Genomic DNA, 21,431 nt, shown 5'->3' on the forward strand with positions numbered 1-21,431 from the left:
CAAGGCTAAGGGCACCAAGACCACCAGTATCCTGACTGAGCCAAGCAACAGTCTCAGGGCAAGATTGGAAGCAATACCATTCCTGACCTGTGATGTTTAAGACAGTGCCAAATATTGTCATAGTTATAGAATTGTACAGCTCAGAAACAAGCCCCTCACTCCAACCCAGCAATGCCAACCTGGGCTGGTCTTGACTACCCATATTTGACCATATCCCTCTAAACTTTTCCTTTCTATGAACCAGTCCAAATATCTTTTAAACTTTGCCGACCAAGTTATCTACTGGAGCTTGTCCCATTTTTCTTCATTTGGCTCATATCCCTCCAAACCATTCCAATGTTGTGTCCATCTAAGGCAAAATGGCTCTTTTTGGAACATACCTGAATTTTCTGGTAGTCTGAATCTGCCACAGCAGAGGTATCGTCTCCATTGTTTCTGTACATTTTCCTTCAGAGCGCAGTGGAAGACAAATATGAAGAAGCCTGTGTTCAATAAAATGAGAATCTAGGTTATACCGACATGCAACAAGCATGAATCACAGTGGGCATCTCAGAGCCCTGGAGATAAAGTCCATGTAGGATTCCATTACCAAATGTGCTTCATTAGATAAGCCCATGTAGAGATTGGAGAAACTCAGATTTTTAAATCCATTATCCCGGCACGGACCTGAAGGGCCTGTTTCCCTGCTGTAATTGTTATATGGTTATATCGTTATCCACTCGTAATTCATGATCCCTTCTTAATTACAGGATTCATAAATTGATGCTGAGGTAATAAAGAGCAGCCCATGACATTAAATGTGCAGTAGAGACAAGGAGTTAAATGGCCTAAACCTGCTTCATGATCTTATGTTTTAATACCCCTCAGTGTCTCCCGATAATAAATTATTTTACACCTTAGGAAATAGAGGTCAAGCCTGCTCCATCATTCTACAAAATCATGGCTAATGAGACATCTATTACCTCAGTTCTCCTTTCTTTCAATCACCTCCAATTCCTTTATTGCATTAATATTTAATAATCTATTGATAATTTTCTTTACTATATTCAACAATTGAGTCTTCACAACAGTCTTGGGTTGACAATTCAAAAGCAGCGCTCCCTTTTGCTAATCTCCATCCTTATTTTGAGATTGTGATCCCTGGTTCAAAGCACATCAGCCTGGAGAAATATCATCCCTTCATCCAGCCTGTTGGGTCCATAAGAATTTTGTAAAATATCTATGGGATCACCTTGCCTTCTAAACTCAATATAGTGTCGGCACAGTCTGCTTAATCGCTCAAGATAGACACAAAATGCTGGAGTAAATTAGCGGGACAGAATGAGTCTCAGTCTGAAGAAGGGTCTCAACCCAAAGCATCACCAATTCCTTCTCTCCAAAGATGCTGCCTGTCCCGCTGAGTTACTCCAGCATTTTGTGACTATCTGCGGTATAAACCAGCATTTGCAGTTCCTTTCTACTGCATAATCACTCCACGGGCTGCAGGGAGACCAGATAAAATTATGTGAGGCATAGATAATATTCTGACTCTTTTTACCCAGGGATAGAAACATAGACATAGAAGCATAGAAAATAGGTGCAGGAGGAGGCCATTCGGCCCTTCGAGCCAGCACCGCCATTCATTGTGATCATGGCTGATCGTCCCCTATCAATAACCCATGCCTGCCTTCTTCCCATATCCCTTGACTCCACTAGCCCCTAGAGCTCTATCTAACTCTCTCTTAAATCCATCCAGTGACTTGGCCTCCACTGCCCTCTGTGGCAGGGAGTTCCATAAATTCACAACTCTCTGGGTGAAAACGTTTTTTCTCACCTCAGTCTTAAATGACCTCCCCTTTATTCTAAGTGTGGCCCCTGGTTCTGGACTCGCCCAACATTGGGAAAATTTTTCCTGCATCTAGCTTGTCCAGTCCTTTTATAATTTTATATGTTTCTATAACATACCCTCTCATCCTTCAAAACTCCAGTGAACACAAGCCTAGTCTTTTCAATCTTTCCTCATATGACAGTACCACTATCCCAGGGATCAATCTTGTGAACCTACGCTGCACTGCCTCAATCACAAGGATGTCCTTCCTCAAATTAGGAGACCAAAACTGTACACAATACTCCAGATGTGGTCTCACCAAGAGCCCAATACAAGTGCAGGAGAACCTCTTTACTCCTATACTGAAATCCTCTTGTTATGAAGGCCAACATTCCATTAATAATAATAATAATACATTTTATTTATGGGCGCCTTTCAAGAGTCTCAAGGACACCTTACAAAAATTTAGCAGGTAGAGGAAAAACATGTAAGGGGAATTAAATAAATAATAGAGACATGACTAGTACACAAAGTAAAGACAGAATTCAATTCAAAAAACAATATGAGGGAGGGGGACCTGGGGCTAAGGATAGGCAGAGGTGAAGAGATGGGTCTTGAGGCGGGACTGGAAGATGGTGAGGGATACGGAATTGCGGATCAGTTGGGGGAGGGCGTTCCAGAGCCTGGGAGCTGCCCTGGAGAAGGCTCTGTCCCAAAAACTGCTGAGGTTGGACTTGTGGATGGAGAGGAGACCAGCTGATGTGGATCTGAGGGACCGTGAGGGTTGGTAGGGGGAGAGGAGGTGAGTGAGATATGGGGGGGCCAGATGGTGGAGGGCTTTGTAGGTGAGGATAAGGATTTTGTAGGTGATCCGGTGGGAGATGGGAAGCCAGTGAAGTTGTTTGAGGACTGGAGTGATGTGATGCCAGGATTTGGTGTGGGTAATGAGTCGGGCGCCTGCGTTCTGGACCAGTTGGAGTCGGTTGATGTAGGTGGAGCTGATGCCAAGGAGAAGTGAGTTGCAATAGTCCAGTCGGGAGGAGATGAAGGCATGGATGAGTCTTTCAGCAGCGGGAGGCGTGAGAGAGGGTCTGAGTTTGGCGATGTTGCAGAGATGAAAGAAGGAGGTTTTAATGACATGGCAGATGTGAGGCTCAAGGGAGAGGGTAGAATCAAAGATCATGCCAAGGTTGCGGGCCTGGGGAGATGGGGAGACAGTGGTGCCGTCGATGGTGAGAGTGGGGTTATTGATTTTGCTGAGTGTGGCTTTGGAGCCTATGAGGAGGAATCCATTAGCTTTCTTCACTGCCTGCTGTACCTGTAAGCCAACTTTCACTGACGTACAAGGACGCCCAGGTCTCGCTGCACCTCCCCCTTACCTAACCTAACCCCATTAAGATAATAATCTGCCCCCTTGTTTTTGCCGCCAAAGTGGATAACCTTACATTTATCTATATTATACTGCATCTGCCACGCATCTGCCCACTCACTCAATCTGTTCTGGTCACCCTGCAACCTCCTAACATCCTCTTCACAGTTCACACTGCCACCCAGCTTTATGTCATCTGCAAACTTGCCAGTGTTGCTCCTAATTCCCTCTTCAAAATCATTAATATATATGGTAAACGGTTGCGGCCCCAACACCGAGCCTTGCGGCACTCCACTCGCTATTCTGAAAAGGACCCGTTCACTCCTACTCTTTGCTTCTGGTCTGCCAACCAATTTTCTATCCATGTCAACACCCTACCCCCAATACCATGTGTTCTAATTTTAGTCACCAGTCTCCCGTGCCGGACCTTATCAAATGCTTTCTGAAAGTCTAGATACACTCCATCCACTGGCACCCCTTCATCCATTTTACTTGTCACATCCTCAAAAAATTCCCGAAGATTAGTCAAGCATGATTTCCCTTTCATAAATCCATGCTGACTTGGACTAATCCTTTTACTGCTATCCAAATGCCCCTTTATTACCTCTTTAATAATTGACTCCAGCATCTTTCCCACCACCGAAGTCAGGCTAACTGGTCTGTAATTCCCCATTTTCTCTCTCACTCCTTTCTTGAAAAGTGGGATAAAAGCTATCCTCCAATCCACAGGAACTGATCCTGAATGTATTGAACATTGGAAAATGATCACCAATGCATCCACTATTTCTAGAGCCACCTCCCTGAGGACCCTGGGATGCAGACCATCAGGCCCAGGGGATTTATCATCCTTCAATCCCATTAGCCTACCCAATACTATTTCTCGCCTAATGAAAATGTCTTTCAGTTCCTCTACCCCATTAGATCCTCTGTCCTCCAGTACATCTGGGAGATTCTTTGTGTCTACCTTAATGAAGACAGATCCGAAGTACCTATTCATTTCCTTGTTGCCCATAATAATTTCACCCGTGTCTGCCTTCACTTTGACTTTGCTACTCTTTTTCCCTTAACATATCTAAATAAGCTTTTACTGTCCTTCTTTATATTCCTGGCCAGCTTCCCTTCGTACTTCATCTTTTCAGCCCGTATTGCCAGTTTTGTTTCCTTCTGTTGTCCTATGAAAGTTTCCCAATCCTCTGGCTTCTGGCACCTCTTTTCTTTTAGTTTTATTCTATCCCTAACTGCTCTTGTCAGCCACGGTTGCCTCCTACTCCCCTTAGAATCTTTCTTCCTTTTTGGAATGAAATGATTCTACGTCTTCCGGATTATGCCCAGAAATTCCTGCCATTGCTGTTCCATCGTCATTTCTGCTAGGATCCCTTTCCAGTCTACCTTGGCCAGCTCCCCTCTCATGCCTTCATAGTCCCATTTGTTCAAATGAAAGGCAAAATACTAAAGGGCATAACTTTGTGGAGCTTTAGGAGGCAAGTTTGTTTTTCACATAGAGGGTGGGGGATGCCTATAACATTTTGTTAGGGGAGTTGGTAGAAGCTGATACAATAGTGGTGTTTAAGAAGCATTTAGACAAATACTTGAACAAGCATTAATTGAAGAAATATGGATCATGTGCAGTCAGACGGGAATAGTTTAATGTGTTGTCGTGTTCGACACAAACATGGTGGGCTGAAGGGCCTGTTCCTGTGCTGTTCTGTTGTGGTTTTTAACTCTTCACAACCATATCCCATAACCCCGGAACCATTCTAGTGAAGTTTTATTCAACTCTTTCTATAACAATTACTTTGTAATATGTAGAACAAACTTGTACAAATATTCCATATCCAGTCTCAGTAATTGAATCAAGATTTCTCCATTCCAAACCCATTGCAATAAGGGCCAATAAAGCATTAGTCTTCCTATTTGCTTGCTGTACGCACGTTACCATTCAGTGATTCTTGTACAAAGACATCCAGCTGAACACCCGCAACTTGTGTTATCTATTCACCATTGGCCAGCGCAGCACTAATTTCCCTTCGTTCTTGGCCTTGAGAGATTTGTGGTGCAATTCTCCTCATAGCAGCATTTGGGTAGAGAGATATACGCTTCAACACAAAGGTTCTGATCCACTAAAATAGCCTTTTCTGGGGGCATTTAAGGACTCTGGAGATAGGCCAAGTCACATAAAACCTAAACTAGCAACTTCGCTGAGGGACATTAATGAATTAAACAGATGTTCAATGACCTTTCCATCATTATGTTACAAGATACTAGGTACAAGATACATTTATTTCTCACCTGTACCAATTGGTACAGTGGTCGCCATACAGCCATACAAATAAATAATAAAGAGCACAGGACATAATAGTCTTTTTTTAACACAGACATCCCCACACAGCGGGATCAAATTCCCACTGTGAGGGAAGGCTCCAAAAATGCAGTCGTCCTCCTCTGTTCTCCTCCCATGGTCGGGTGGGCTCCCGAACCCCCCGCTCTCTCGCCGCTCCGGGCGGCCCGATGTTCAGGCCCGATGGCCGGGGTGATGGAAGTCCGACGTCGGGACTGGAGTACCTCCTCAGCGGCTTGGACATCCGAGTTGGGCATCTCCTACCGGCGTCCAAGGCTCCCGAAGTCCGCAGGCCGCGCTGGCCGGAGATGCAATGCTGGCGGCCCTCTCCAAAGGGCCCAAGGATTCTGCGATGTTGTTCAGCGCCGGCTGCGCTGGACGCTCTATGAACCACAGCTCCGCGATGTTGGAGCAGCGGCCAAAAGCTCCGGAGCTCCAAACGGCAATCGAGGTAGGCATCGCCCGCTCCGCGGTGACTCCAGCGCTGCGCCACCGCTGTTGAAGCTCTGGTCCCGTCCCCGGCAGGAAAGGCTGCGCCAATCCAGGTGTTATGCCACGAGGAGGGGGCGAGGACACGACTCAGAGAATGTTGAGGAAGAGCTCATTATCCTTCTTCTGAGCACATTGCAGTCTTCTGGAATCAATATTCAATTCAACTAATGCAGATAACTCCCAATTTCTATTCATATCAGATCTGCCTGATTCTTAGTTGAGAGATACAGCATGGAAACAGGCCCTTCAAACCAGCAAGTCCACACTGACTATCGATCACCCATAAACTAGTTCTATGTTATCCCACTTTTTGACTTTTGCAGACAAGGTGCAATATACAGAGGCCAATTATCCTACAACCCTGCAAGTCTTTGGAATAGAGGAGAAAACCGGAGTACCTGGAGAAAAAGGAAGTGGTCACATGGAGAGCATACAAACTCTGCATAGACATCACCCATAGTCAGGATCGAACCCAGGTCTCTGATGCTGTGAGGTATAGCAACTCTACCCTGGTGCATGGAGTTTTGTTATTATTCATTAAACAGATTAATAGTTTTGCAGTTTCAACATTACTGAAACCATCTTTTTTTTAAATTGCAGATGCATTTAATTTAAATTCCCCATCTGGTACATGAACATATCTTTGGATAATTTATTTCTGCCTGTGGCTATAATGTCACTGTTTTAAACAGGATGCCTTTGTACTCCATACAATACACCTTTTCTTATGGATACTACCGCATCCATTACCTCTGGAATTATATCCTCAAAATTAGTTCCTCATCTTCAAACAGTCTTTATGCTAGGGATGAATTCTCGATCTTCCAGTCTAGCTCCATGCTGCCCTTCATTTTTTTTCAATCTGCACCTTCTCTGCAGCTGCTACACTGTATTCTGCACTTTATTTATTTTTTGTGTTGCGTTACCTGATGTATCATATGATATAATTTGCCTGAATTGCAAGTAAAGCAACATTTCTCACTGTTTCTCACAACACATGACAATAATAAACCCATACCAATACCAATGTACTTAATTTAAAATATCAATAGACAATAGACAATAGGTGCAGGAGTAGGCCATTCGGCCCTTCGAGCCAGCATCGTCATTCAATGTGATCACGGCTGATCTTCCACAGTCAGTACCCCGTTCCTGTTCTTCTTCTCTCCATATCCCTTAAAAGGCCTGTCCCACCAAGCGAGTTCAGCCAAGAGCTCTCCCGAGTTAAATAAAAAATCAAACTCGTGGTACCTCATCATGAGTACTTTTTTATTCGTGGAAATTTTTCAAACTGTTGAAAAATCTTCATGAGTTTCCGCGTTTCCCGAGTGCCTGCCGTTAGGAGCCGCTACGAGACATCCATGTGCTCCGACGTACTCGCTACGTACATTCTACGTATTTACCACAAGTTTGATTTTTTTTTAAACTCAGGAGAGCACTTGAATGAACTCGTACAGTGGGACAGGGCTAATACTCCGCTATCTCTACGAGCTCTATCTAACTCTCTCTTGAAAGCATCCAGAGAACCAGCCTCCACCGCCCTCTGAGACAGAGAATTCCACAGACTCACAACTCTCAGTGTGAAAAAGTTTTTTCTCATCTCCATTCTAAATGGCTTACCACTTATTCTTAAACTATGGCCCATGGTTCATGTTACTGTAGGTTATCATTTATTGGGCAGTGGGACAAAATGCCCTCTGGTGCTCAATGATCTCCCGATGGAGATTCTTTTCCACCATGTACTACCACTTTGGTCTCATTACCCTCATCCAAATCTACTCGCCTTTACACTTTCCTTTCTGTAGATTTGAAGGAGTCAGCCAGGGTCCACCTGGTGTTTGAACCTAGCTATTCATCCTTGTCTCTGGCTACGATTCCACTGTTTTAAACACTACATCTCTGTGCTATGTACATTACACTTTTTCTTAAGGACACAACCACATTCATTCCCTTGAAATTGTCTGACGCACTTCAAAAAACTCTTCAACATTAGTTCCTCAACCCATCTTTGATTCCTCTGAATGCCGAAAGACACAAGCTATACTCTTCAATTGTAGATATTCTGGGGGCACTTTGTTTGCTTGCAAGGTTTTTGCTTCAGATGCTGATTGGGGTAAATATGCCAGAGTAGAACGGGTGTCAGGGGTTATCAGGAGAAGGCAGGAAAATGGAATTAGGATGCAGAGATCAGCCATGATTGAATGGTGGAGTAGACCCGTTGGACTGAATGGCCTAATTCTACTCCTGTAACTTGTGAACCTGTGAGAATGGCAATACCTTGCATGGAGTTGAAGATTGCGAACAGGTACATGAAGCTGAGGTTCACTGGGCCCCAGGCGAAGAATGCAAAGCCCCACGTCATTCCCAAGAGGAACGTCAAGCTGGTGACACTTCGGAGATTGCGCAGGATCTCCTCCCTCAGGTTACGGTTGCTCTTCTTCCCATTCCTTCCGCAGATCTGGATTAACACCACGACGAACATGGAGATGTTCATCAAGAAGAGGATCGCAAAGTAACAGACGCAGGTCACGTAGAAAACCACTTTATCCTCGATCCAACAGCTGTAGGAGGGAGTGAGAGAGAAGCAGTTAGGATTACATACCAACTACAAGACACACAACGATGCCATTTGGCCCGTCATGTTAATGCCTGCTCTCTACACAACATTCCGCCAGTCCCATTCCCTTAATTTACAGACCTGCCACTTACTTTCATTTACAAGTCCATCAACTCCCTTTGTTTTTAATACTTTTGACACTGATCCACCATGGGAGGTATTTACAGCAGTCAAATACCCTACCAGTATGTCTTTGAGTTCAAGGAGGAAACTGGAGGTCTTGGAGAAAGGGCCACAAAGTCACAGCGAGAACATGCAAATTCCATGCAGAGATCACCGGAGGACACCATTGTGAAGAGATTTTGGACCTATGAGGCTACATAACTAACTGCTGTTCCACTGTGCCACCACAATCCGACGAGATTGGTGAAGGGAATCATAAAGCTTTAACAGAATAAGGCTGTTAATCCATTGTGTTCATGCCAGGCATGAATTGACTCAGTCTACTTCTTAATTTTTGAACCATACGATGCAGGGGGTGGGAGTTCAGCCACTGTTTCCATGCAAGTCAAAAAAGAACTCCCCAACTGAACCCTGCCCTCCCACGCTTTCAAACACACATCCAAGCACCTTTTAAGACAATGGGTTCCACCCTTCCAACACTTTCCAGCTGAAGATTAGATTTTCCTTATCTCCCCTTTAATTTTTCTTCCAATTATTTTAAATCCACATTCTTTGGTTTAGATGCCATTACCCCAGAAAAAGCGCAGACATGATTTACAAGGACCTTGCCAGGACTCAAGGAACTGAACTATGGGAGAGATTGGACAGGCTGGGACTTTATTCCTTGGAGCTTAAGTGGCCGAGGGGTGATCATATAGATGAAAGGGGTGATCGTATAGATGAAAATAGTATGAAAGCATGAGAGGAATAGATAGGGTGAATACAGCTTTTCCCCCCTCAGAAATGGAGGGCTAAAAAATCAGACAATAGACCATAGGCAATAAACAATAGACAATAGGTGCAGGAATAGGCCATTCGGCCCTTTGAGCGAGCACCACCATTCAATGTGATCATGGCTGATCATCCCCAATCACTACCTTCTGCCCATAACCCCAGACTCTGCTATCTTTAAGAGCACTATCTAGCTCTCTCTTGAAAGTATCTAGAGAACTGGCCTCCATCACCCTCTGAGGCAGAGAATTCCACAGACTCACAACTCTGTGTGAAAAAGTGTTTCCTCATCTCTGTTCTAAATGGCTTACCCCTTATTCTTAAACTGTGGCCGCTGGTTCTGGACTTCCTCAACACCGGGAACATGTTTCCTGCCTCTATCGTGTTCAAACCCTCAATAATCTTACATGTTTCAATAATTTTATTGAAATATAAATGCCAATAGATTTATGGTAAGAGGGGAAAGATTTAATTGAATCTGAGGAACAATCTTTTCATACAGAGAGTGGTGCACATATGGAACGATCTGCCAGAGGAAGTGGTTGAAATATAATTTCAAAGACATTCTTGATACAAAATGTTTAGAGACATATGGGTCAAATGTGGGCAAATGAAACCAGCTTAAATGAACATCTTGGTCAGAAGGCCCAAAGAATCTTGACCGTGTGTTATGGTTTTATGTCGATACATTCTCTGTTTTTAGATACAGATCTTTCCTATTTACTGAGTTTATTGTCTCCAACATTTTTTGTTGAGATTTCATATTTCTTTTTTAAAATGTATTTCTTCTTAATTTTTTGTATTGAGGAACGTATACAGTTTGTGCGATTAGCCAGAAGACACTGAAGTGTTTGCAGCCCTGGAGCAGACGTATTGGCCGCTGGTCAGGAAACCTTAATGTGTGAGTCACCCGCTGTGACTTCATTATTAACCTATAACCAAGTTCGGTTGAACTGCCTCTGCATTCTACCGTAACTAAGGCGATATTTTGCAAACAATAACAGCAGTGCTGGAAGATAACTTGGGTGGCAGGATTACTTGGCTCTGACACTCAGTGATACACAGCAAGAGAGTTATGCAGCTCACGGTTTAACCCTTGCACTCCCAGCAAAATTCTCGGAGGCTGCAGCTGCCTTAAATTCATCCGCTCCACCAGCAGTTCCCAGGGGAAACCTGAGCATCCAAGCTCCCCTCCTCCAGAATACACAATACACAATACAATTTATTTGTCACTTGAACCTCATAGAGACTCAAATGAAATGTTGTTTCTGCAGTCATACACACATGAAAAAAAAGAACCAAGACACAACACAATTTACACAGACATCCATTAGAGCGCATCTCCTCCTGGCTGTGATGGAAGGCAAAAAAACGTATCTCTCCCCTGCACTCCCCATTCCCCTCCTGATGTCAGAGTCAAAGCCCCCGGCGGGCGATGGCAATTGTCCCGTGGCCATGATGTAAGGCACCGCTCCAGGTCATCCTCGACCCCGCTACTAGGGTGGGAGAAGTTGCCGTTACAGAAACCTCGAAAAGCGGTCTCCCAGCAGGGACCCGCGGGCTCCCGATATTACTGTCTGCCAGACCTGCGGTAAGCCTCCGAATCTCCGGGGGTCGGGTCACAACAGCACTCGCCACCACAGCTCCACCCGCTCCGAACTCGGCCAGCTCCATGATGGTGAGTAGCTCCGCAGCTCCGTGACTGGAGCCCCAGGACGTTCCTGCTGGAGGCCGCTCCACGTTGCAGCCCCAACGACAATGGAGACCCGACAGGGAAAAGGTCGGGTTGTCCGTGCAGGGGAAAGATTTTAAAAGTTCCCCCCCCCACCCCCTGCCGCACACACACACACACACACACACACACACACACACACACACACACACACACACACACACACACCCCCCCCCCCCATCAAAAAATAAATAAAAACTACATTAAAACGGGACAAAAAAAAAACAAAAAGACAAACGGACTGCAGAGGCCGCTACGACGTGAACTGTCAGCAACTATGTCTATTCCCAGATATGTGACCAGAGCCAGGAGTGCTGGGTTTTCGTGTGTGGATGATTAATGGAGGTTAATGGACTTGCCATGGAAGATTCATCACCAGTCCCTTGAGCAATATTGCTCTCCAGACAACGCTGCAAACAGGTAAATTGATTATTCACTTCATATTCACTTTTGGAAGCTTGCACATTGACAGCCTGAGACATGCTAACCAATACACAACAGCATATAGTTATTAGGTTCATAACTTAATAATTCAAAGGAGCAGACTTAGGCCATTCGGCCCATCTAGTCTACTCCACCATTCAATCAAGGCTGATCTATCTTTCCCTCTCAATCCATTCTCCTGCCTTCTCCTCATAACACTTGACACCCTTACTAGCCAAGAATCTGTCAATCTCCGTTTTAGAAATACCAAATTACTTGGCCTCCACAACCATCTGTGGCAAAGAATTCCACAGATTCACCACCCACTAACTAAAGAAATTCCTCCTCCTCTCCTTTCTAAAGGTACGCCCTTTATTCTGAGACTGTGCCCTCTGGTGCTAGACTCTCCCACTAATGGAAACATTCTCTCTACATCAACTCATTCCAGGTCTTGCAATATCTGGTAGGTTTCATTGAGGTCCCCCCTCGTGCTTCTAAATTCCAGCATGTACAGGCCCAGTGCGGTCAAACATTCATCATCCATTAACCCAACCATCGTTGGGATCATTTGCTTAAACCTCCTCTGGACCCTCTCCTACAGCGTAATACCCGTCCTCAGATATGGGGCCCAATTACTTCTATGCAGCAGAACATAGAATATCACAGCTCAGAAACAGCCCTTCAGCCCACTATGTCTATGCCAAACATGGCGGCTACTTAAATTAATTCTTCTCTGCACATCCTTCCATTCTCTGCACAATAAAAGCCATCACTCCCAGTGGAAAAACCTGTCCTACACATCTCCTTTAAATTATTCTCCCCCTCACCTAAAAGCTGTGCCCTCTAGTATTTGACTCATCCACCCTGGGCAGGAGGTTCTGACTGTCTACCCTATCTATGACTCTTATAACATTATCTTCTGCATTTGGTTTATTTTCTCTTTTGCATTACCTGATGTACTCATGTACGGTATGGTTTGCACTCAAAATAAAGTTTTTCTCTGTATCTTGGAACACGTTATAATAATAAACAATAACATAAAATGATACATGGTAAATGGTAGGGAATTGAAGAATACAGTTGAACAGAGGGATCTGGGTATAACCGTGCATAGTTCCTTGAAGGTGGAATCTCATAGGGTGGTAAAGAAAGCTTTTGGTATGCTAGCCTTTATAAATCAGAGCATTGAGTATAGAAGCTGGGATGTAATGTTAAAATTGTACAAGGCATTGGTGAGACCAAATCTGGAGTATGGTGTACAATTTTGGTCGCCCAATTATAGGAAGGATGTCAACAAAATAGAGAGAGTACAGAGGAGATTTACTAGAATGTTGCCTGGGTTTCAACAACTAGGTTACAGAGATAGGTTGAATAAGTTAGGTCTTTATTCTCTGGAGCGCAGAAGGTTAAGGGGGGACCTGATAGAGGTCTTTAAAATGATGAGAGGGATAGACAGAGTTGATGTGGACAAGCTTTTCCCTTTGAGAATAGGGAAGATTCAAACAAGAGGACATGACTTCAGAATTAACGGACAGAAGTTTAGGGGTATTATGAGGGGGAACTTCTTTACTCAGAGAGTGGTAGCGGTGTGGAATGAGCTTCCAGTGGAAGTGGTGGAGGCAGGTTCATTGGTATCATTTAAAAATAAATTGGATAGGCATATGGATGTGAAGGGAATGGAGGGTTATGGTATGAGTGCAGGCAGGTGGGACTAAGGGGAAAAAAAAAAAATTTGTTCGGCACAGACTTGTAGGGCCGAGATGGCCTGTTTCCATGCTGTAATTGTTATATGGTTATATGGTTATCTGGACACAAATTGCGAGAGTAACCCAACGAGTCAGGCAGTGTCTCTGGAAGACATAGATAGGTGACATTTTGGGTCGGAATCCTTCTTCAGACTGAGTTTCTATGTCTTCCAGTTTTGCACATCTTCCAGAGATGCTGCCTGACCCACTGAGGTACTCCATTACTTTTTGTTTTTTTTTGTAAATTAGCATCTGCAGTTCCTTGTGTCCACAACTTGCTCAATCATGGAAGGAAACTATCAGGCCAACAAGGAAAAGTTTCAAGAATATGCCCAAAGCTTGGGGAGTGCAGCATCCTTATTGGCATTAAATATTGGCTATATTTAAGAGGGAGTTAGATGTGGCCCTTGTGGCTAAAAGGATCGGGGGTATGGAGAGATGGCAGGTACAGGATACCGAGTTGGATGATCAGCCATGATCATATTGAATGGCGGTGCAGGCTCGAAGTGCCGAATGGCCTACTCCTGCACTTATTTTCTATGTTTCTATGTTTCTATCCTCACAGACTTCTGCAATCTCCGGCTCATGCCCTTGACACCCTTGAATGTTTCCACTAGTGGGAGAGTCCAGCACAGTCTCAGAATAAAGGGTGTACCTTTAGAAAGGCGAGGAGGAGGAATTTTTTTAGTTAGAGGGTAGTGAATCTGTGGAATTCTTTGCCACAGATGGCTTTGTAATTGGATATTTTTAAAGCGGAGATTGACAGATGCTTGGTTAGTAAGGGTGTCAAGGATTATGAGCTCATCAGCAGAAAAGGATTATTTGGGATGGTATTGAGAGTCTCGAATCCATGCACTGGAAATTGGGCAGCATAGTGGCGCAGCAGTAGAGTTACTGCCTTACAGTGCCAGAGACTAGGGTTCAATCCTAACAATGGGTGCTGTCTTTATGGAGTTTGTACGGTCTCTCTGTGACCCCATGGGTTGCTCCTGCTTCCTCCACCACTCCAAAGACATTAAGGTTTGTAGGTTAATTGGCTTCGTTAAAATTGTAAGTTGGCTCTAGTGTGTAGGATAGTGTTAGTGTACAGTGTGATCGCTGTTAGACATGGATCCGATGGGCCAAAATGCGTGTTTCTGCACAGTTTCTCTAAAGTGTAAAGACCAAAGTAAACGTGCATAGGCATAATGCGGAGGAAGGAATACACCACCTCCTGATCAACATACTGTGTCAAACACCTCCTGCCCAATTAGTGAAAGAGTCCCTGGTTCCCACATTGGCCTCACTGTGCCACCATAGACCCCACAGCATCAGAGTTAATACAAGAACACGTCAACCCTGGGAGATAGCCTCAGAACACAAGGAGAAACTCACAATTCGGAGCCACTGTCTATGTCGTCCTTGCCATACACTGATGCCCCGTAGAATTTCCTGTCGATTGAAAGGACGATTAACACCACCAGTGCAGGCAAGCCTGTGAACACACAACGGAAGGAAAATATAAAGTCATAGAAACATACAGCACAGAAACAGGCCCATAATCCCAACACGTCCATGCCGATTAAGGACCCCATCAAAGCTAATCCTATTTGGCCATATATGACCCACATATCTCTAAACATTTCTATCTATATATCTACCCAGATACCCATTAAATCAAGTCAAGTTTATTCGTCACATACACATACGAGATGTGCAGTGAAATGAAAAGTGCCGTTATTGTAGCTGCCTCAATCACTTCTTTTAGCAGCTTGTTCCATTATGCACCAGCCTCTCTACGAAAATGTAGCAGGCAGTGAAGGCATTGACGTGAAGAAAGCAAATGGCATGTTGGCCTTCATAGCGAGAGGATTTAACTATAGGAACAAGGAGGTCCTACTGCAGTTGTACAGGGTCGTGGTGAGACCACACCTGGAGCATTGTGTGCAGTTTTGGTCTCCTAATTTGACGAAGGACATTCTTGCTATTGAGGGAGTGCAGTGTAGGTTCACCAGGTTAATTCCTGGGATGGAGGGACTGACATATGATGAAAGAATGGATCGACTGGGCTTATATTCACTGGAATTTAGGATGAGAGGGGATCTTATAGAAACATATACAATTCTTATGAGATTGAACCAGCTAGATGCAGGAAAAATGTTCCCAATGTTGGAGTTCAGACCAGGGGTCACAGTTTGACAATGAGAGGTAGGCCATTTAGAACTGAGTAGAGGAAAAAAATTGTCACTCAGAGTTGTGAATCTGTGGAATTCTCTGCCACAGAAGGCAGTGGAAGCCAATTCACTGGATGTTTTCAAGAGAGAGTTATGCCCGTCCCACTTACTTCCATTAGCCCTGAGAGCTATATCTTATGCCCTGTCCCACTTAGGAAACCTGATCGGAAACCTCTGGAGACTTTGTGCCCCACCCAATGTTTCCGTGCGGTTCCCAGTGGTTCCTGGAGGTTGCGATGCTAGTTGAAGGTGGTTGCCGGAGGTTGCAGGTAGTGGAAGGTCTTACCTTCCACTACCTGCAACCTCCGGCAACCACCTTCAACTAGCATCGCAACCGGCTTCGACTACAAAATTACCTATTTTTAAAAATGGCAACCTATTTTTAGTCGCGGCCATTTTTTAATTTTTTTAAATATTCGCCGGAACATAGAAGAAGTGGAAACCACTTTCGACCATTAGGGAGACTGACAAAAACCTCCGGGAACCGCACGGAAACCTTGGGTGGGGCACAAAGTCTCCAGAGGTTTCCGCTCAGGTTTCCTAAATGGGACAGGGCCATAAGATATAGTTCTCAGGGCTAATGGAAGTAAGGGATCTGGGAGAAAGCAGGAATGGGGTACTGATTTAGGATGATCAACCATGATCATATTGAATGGCGATGCTGACTTGTTTCTATGTTGCCCCTCAGGTTCCAACTATATATTTTCTCTCCGACTATAAACCTATGCTCTCTAGTTCTTGATTCAACTCCACTAGTGCAAAGACTCTGTGCATTCTTCCTAAAGGGGCTGTCCCACTGCGGTGACCTAATCCGCGAGTTCAGACGAGTTTGCCCTCGACTCATACTCGCAGCATGGTCGACACGAGGTCCTAAGAGGTCTTTGTAACTCTCCTTCATGCTCGAGAGTAGTCCCCGTGTACTCGAGGCCTCAGCTAGGTCGTGGCGTATTTTTCAACATGTTGAAAAATGCCCGTGAGTAAAGAAAGGTCGCCATGGAAAAAAATAGATTTTTTTTTACTCGTAGGTTTAGTCAAGGTAGGTAGTACTAGGTCGCCATGTTATTCGTAGGTAATCGAGGGTAGTCGAAGGCAATCGAAGGTAGTCGAAGGTAGTTGTAGATAGTCTTCAACATAGTCGAAGGGAGGTCAAAGGAGATCGAAGGAGGTCATCTTCACTCTCCACTATTCGGTGTCTGATTTTCCCGAAGTTAGTCGAAGCTAGTCTTCAACATGGTCGAAGGAGGTCGAAGGAGGTCTTCCACATAGTCGAAGGAGGTCTTCAACATGACACTTTTTCAAACTCTCCTAAACTCTTCTAAACTCGCCAATTAGGTCGCCGCAGTGGGACAGCCCCTTAACTATCCCACTCATGGCATCCAACACTGTAATATCACCCCTCAGCCTCCTGCACTCCAACAAATAAAATCCCAGCCTGTCCAATCTCTCGCTGTAGCTCAGGCCCTCAAGTCTTGGCAATACCTTTGCAAATCTTTTCTGTCCCCTTTTCCAGCTTGAAGACACCTTTCCTATAGCAGGGTGACTAAAGCTGAACACAATACTGTTGTCTCACCTATGTACTGTACAAGTGCAACATAACATCTCAACTTCTATAATGAATGCCCTGACTGATGATGGCCACATGCCTTTGGAGAATAATATATCCAGCCCACACTGCAAATCTGGAAGAACAACATCATTTCTTTAGATCAGATGTACGGTCACAGCACAAACGGGAACTGAGAACCCTGCAAGAAGGTTTCACTCTCTGTCTGGGTCACCATGACTTAAACACACTCGGTTATTTTTCATTCTCAGGATACTAGTGTTGCTGGCAAGGCCAGTTTACATCACCTGTTCCCAGTTGCCATTGAGAAGGTGGTGGTGTCATACCTTCTTCATCCACTGCCTCCCAAATGGTTATAATATGGAGACTTCAAACATGTATGTTTCTATGTTCTAGGTTTCTATGTAGGCCCAGCAACCGAATTAGGATGGGGTGCGATGGAGAAATGGTATGTGGGTGTGATGGTGTTCTTGTATGTGATGGTGTGTTTTAGTGAGAGATGGTGTGTGACGAGTGAGGGTGTGTGATAGTTGTGATAGTGAGAAGTAGTGGGATAGTGTGCGATAGTGTGTGATTGTAAGGGTGTGTGATGGTGTGCGCGGTGTTTCATAGTGTGATGCTATGTGATGATCTGATGATAGGTGATGGTCTGATGATATGTGAAGGTGTGGGATAGTGCGTGATCGTGTGTGGTGGTGTGATGGCGTGCGGTAGTGTGAGATGTGGGATTATGTGTGGTGGTGGATGGCTGTCACTATGTGATAGTGTGTGATGGTGTGCAATGGTTTGCAATCGTGTGTGATAGTGTGAGATGGTGTGTGATTATGTGTGTGGTGCTGAAGTTTGATGGCGTGTCCTCGTGTGATGGTGTGTGTGATGGTTTGCAATAGTGTGGGAAAGTGTGAAATGGTGTGGGATTATATGGTGGTGGGTGCTGATATGTGATAGTGTGTGATTGTGTGATGATGTGAGATATGTGAGGGTATTTGAACACGATTGATGGTGTGATGGTCTGATGGTGTACGATGATGTTGGGTTGTGATGTGTGATGGTGTGGATGGCGTATAATGACATATGAGTGTGTGATGATGTGCGATGGTGTGTGTTGGAGTGCAAGGGTGTTTCTTAAACAAGGATGTTTGATGGTGTGTTGAGGTTGTTTGATGATATGACGGTGTGTGATGATGGTGTGTGAGGGAGTTTGATAGTGTGGCGGTGTGTGATTAAGGTATGTGAGGGTGTTAGGTGGTGTGGCGCTGTGTGGTGGTTTGTGATGGTTTGTGAGTGAGTGCGGGGAAATGGGAGGGTGTGATGGTGTGTGATAATGGTGAGGTTCAATGGCGTATAAGGGTGTTAAATGGTGTGATGGTATGTGATGATGGTGTGTGATGATGATGTGTGAGGGTTTTTTGATGATGGTGTGTGATGATGGTGTGTGATGATGGTGTGTGATGATGATGGTGTGTGATGATGATGTATGAGGCTGTGTGTGGGTGTTTGATGGTGTGTGATGGTTTGTGAGGGGATGCGGGGAAGTGGGAGGGTCTGATGGTGTGTGATAATGGTGAGGTGCAATGGTGTGTAAGGGTGTTTAATAATGTGATAATGAATAATGTGATGGTATGTGATGATGGTGTGTGATGATGGTGTGTGAGTGTGTTCGATAGTGTGATAGTGTATGGTGATTTGTGAGGAGGCGAGAGGAAGTGTGAGCATGTGATGATGTATGATGATGGTGGGGTGTGGTGTGATGAGGGTGGGTGGTGCAATCTTGCCGCCACTTGTGAACAAAGGTCACACATTTGTGGAAAAACCCTCAGCATCACTGCAGTGCATTCAAAAGATTGCATTCCTGTCCTTCTGCCTTCCATTTTAAGCCTTTTGATTATTTCCTGCAACTATTCATGAAATTTGTTATGGTTCATGAACATAAACTTCAAAATCTTTCAGCTCCTCCACTGTATCTAGCATATCACCATGCAGCAAATGCTTCCATCCTACTTTGGTATCCAAGTGGAGTCCACACCTCAAAATCCATTAGCCATTGTTTTGAGTATTTGCTTCATCGAAGGACATTGCATTATATTTTAATGTTTCCATCTACACGACTTACTTTAGTGCCAAGTCTAGAATCTTCGATAAAACTGATCCATATTTTCAAATCCCGCTATCTAAGAATTTTACAAAACTGGTGAAAATTTGCAGCCCTGACAACATTTTTTGAAGATCAACAAAATGTTGCATCTTGCCCATTATCCCCACTCTCTGATTAAAATCTCTCCTGTTTAAGCATAATCTTATAGAAACTTACAAAATTCTTAAGGGGTTGGACAGGCTAGATGCAGGAAGATTATTCCCGATGTTGGGGAAGTCCAGAACTAGGGGTCACAGTTTAAGGATAAGAGGGAAGTCTTTTAGGACCGAGATGAGAAAATCATTTTTTACACAGAGAGTGGTGAATCTATGGAATTCTCTGCCACAGAAGGTAGTTGAGGCCAGTTCATTGGCTATATTTACGAGGGAGTTAGATGTGGCCCTTGTGGCTAAAGGGATCAGGGGGTAGGGAGAGAAGGCAGGGATGGGATACTGAGTTGGATGATCAGCCATGATCATATCGAATGGCGGTGCAGGCTCGAAGGGCCGAATGGCCTACTCCTGCACCTATTTTCTATGTTTCTATGTTTCTATAATCTGAAATGTTGTGGCATTGCTTATAAGAAGCCATGAGACATAGATCTCTGGAACTAAGAAATAATTGAAACAGGCAAAACAGACATAAGAATGAAAGAAGAATAAAAGAAACAGGTACAGCCCAGAAACAGGCACACAGAGCAACAAACAGAACAAAAGAACAGATGGAGTAGAAACAGGTGGGATAATGAAACAGGTGAAACAGAGAATAGACAAAGCCAAGAAACAGGTCAAACAGGGGAACAGACTGAACAAGGAAACAAGGAAAACAGAGGAATGGACAGAACAAAAGCACATGTAGTCTGAAAAAGGGTCTCGACCTGAAACATCACCCATTCTTTCTCTCCAGAGATGCTGCCTGTCCCGCTGAATTACTCCAGTTTTTTATCTTCAGAATAAACAAAGAAACAGGCGGAACAGAGAAACCACTGTGACAAATGCTGTGATTCAAGGCAATCTTTGGTGGATTATCCCAGTCTGATTATCCTGGAGTTGGCAGCACAATTCATTTTGTATTTCAGTCTCCTTCCTGACATGCGTTAACAGGTGGGAAGATAAAGGAACAGGCAGAAGAAAGAAACAGGCAGAACAAAAACGGGAGTTAAAGAAACAGGCGCAACAGAGACACAAGCGGGACGGACTTACCCCAGCCGATGATGCAGAATTTGAGCATGTACTTTCTGATGTAGGTATTGAAGACCTTGACCAGGGCGATGTACATGTGAACTGCTTCGAGCCCCATCCAGGTGAAGGAAGCCAGCAGGAAGAAGTGAAGAAGAACCGCAACGGCAATGCACAGCCCGGCGATGTTGAACGACGCTATCCAGCCGTTGATCAGGAAGATAAAGTTCAGGAAGAAGAGCGAAGTGCTGAGATTCATCAGGATCTTTGACGGATAATCACGACGCAGTTTCCTGGAGGAGGCAGGGCGATGGTTAATTCACTTCTTACTGCGTTATCTCCTCCAGTCTACTCATGTATGATGTTAATGTTACTTATCAGATCGTAATTGTGACCATATTTCAGAGCCCCACAGTACCTTTAGATATCCTACATGAAATGGGCAGATGCGTTTCCCCCCGATGCTCTGGCTTATTTTTAAAGAGTTACAGCATGGGAACAGGCCCTTTCACCCACAAAGTCCCCACTGACCAAGTTCCCCGCACATTAACACTACCCTACACACACTAGGGACAATTTTACATTTATACCAAGCCAATAAACCTACAAACCTGTACCTCTTTGCATAATGGGACGAAACCAAAGATCTCGAAGAAAACCCACACAGGGCATGGGGACAATGTACAAACTCTGTGCAGACAAGCACCCATAGACAGGATCAAACCCGGTTCTCTGGCACCGTAAGGCAGTAGCTATATTGCTGTGCCACCGTGCTCCCCTCTTCTTCCCACATCCCAAAGATATGCCAGTAGATTGTTTAATAGGCCACTGTGAATGCCCCCTAGAGTAAGTGGGATATTTGGATACAGGTGGTAATTGATGGGTCGGTGAGCATTTGTCAGAGAGAACTAGTTGCAAGGGAATA

At 44.5% G+C, this 21,431-nt stretch overlaps 1 protein-coding gene across 17 annotated transcripts in view; it reads right to left on the reverse strand.

The window, feature by feature from the left end:
* adgrg6 (adhesion G protein-coupled receptor G6) overlaps positions 1-21,431 on the reverse strand; it is a 165,760-nt gene that overhangs the window by 16,480 nt on the left and 127,849 nt on the right. For all 17 annotated transcript variants that reach the window (XM_055639165.1, XM_055639158.1, XM_055639156.1 and 14 more), the window contains 4 exons: positions 20,531-20,799; positions 14,792-14,891; positions 8,284-8,567; positions 381-482 (listed from right to left, as the gene is read on the reverse strand). In XM_055639165.1, coding sequence (XP_055495140.1) covers positions 381-482; positions 8,284-8,567; positions 14,792-14,891; positions 20,531-20,799 — 755 coding nt within the window. The remainder of the gene's footprint in view (positions 1-380; positions 483-8,283; positions 8,568-14,791; positions 14,892-20,530; positions 20,800-21,431) is intronic.

The sequence above is a fragment of the Leucoraja erinacea genome, chromosome 8 (assembly GCF_028641065.1).
Source record: "Leucoraja erinacea ecotype New England chromosome 8, Leri_hhj_1, whole genome shotgun sequence".
Lineage (NCBI taxonomy): Eukaryota > Metazoa > Chordata > Chondrichthyes > Rajiformes > Rajidae > Leucoraja > Leucoraja erinaceus.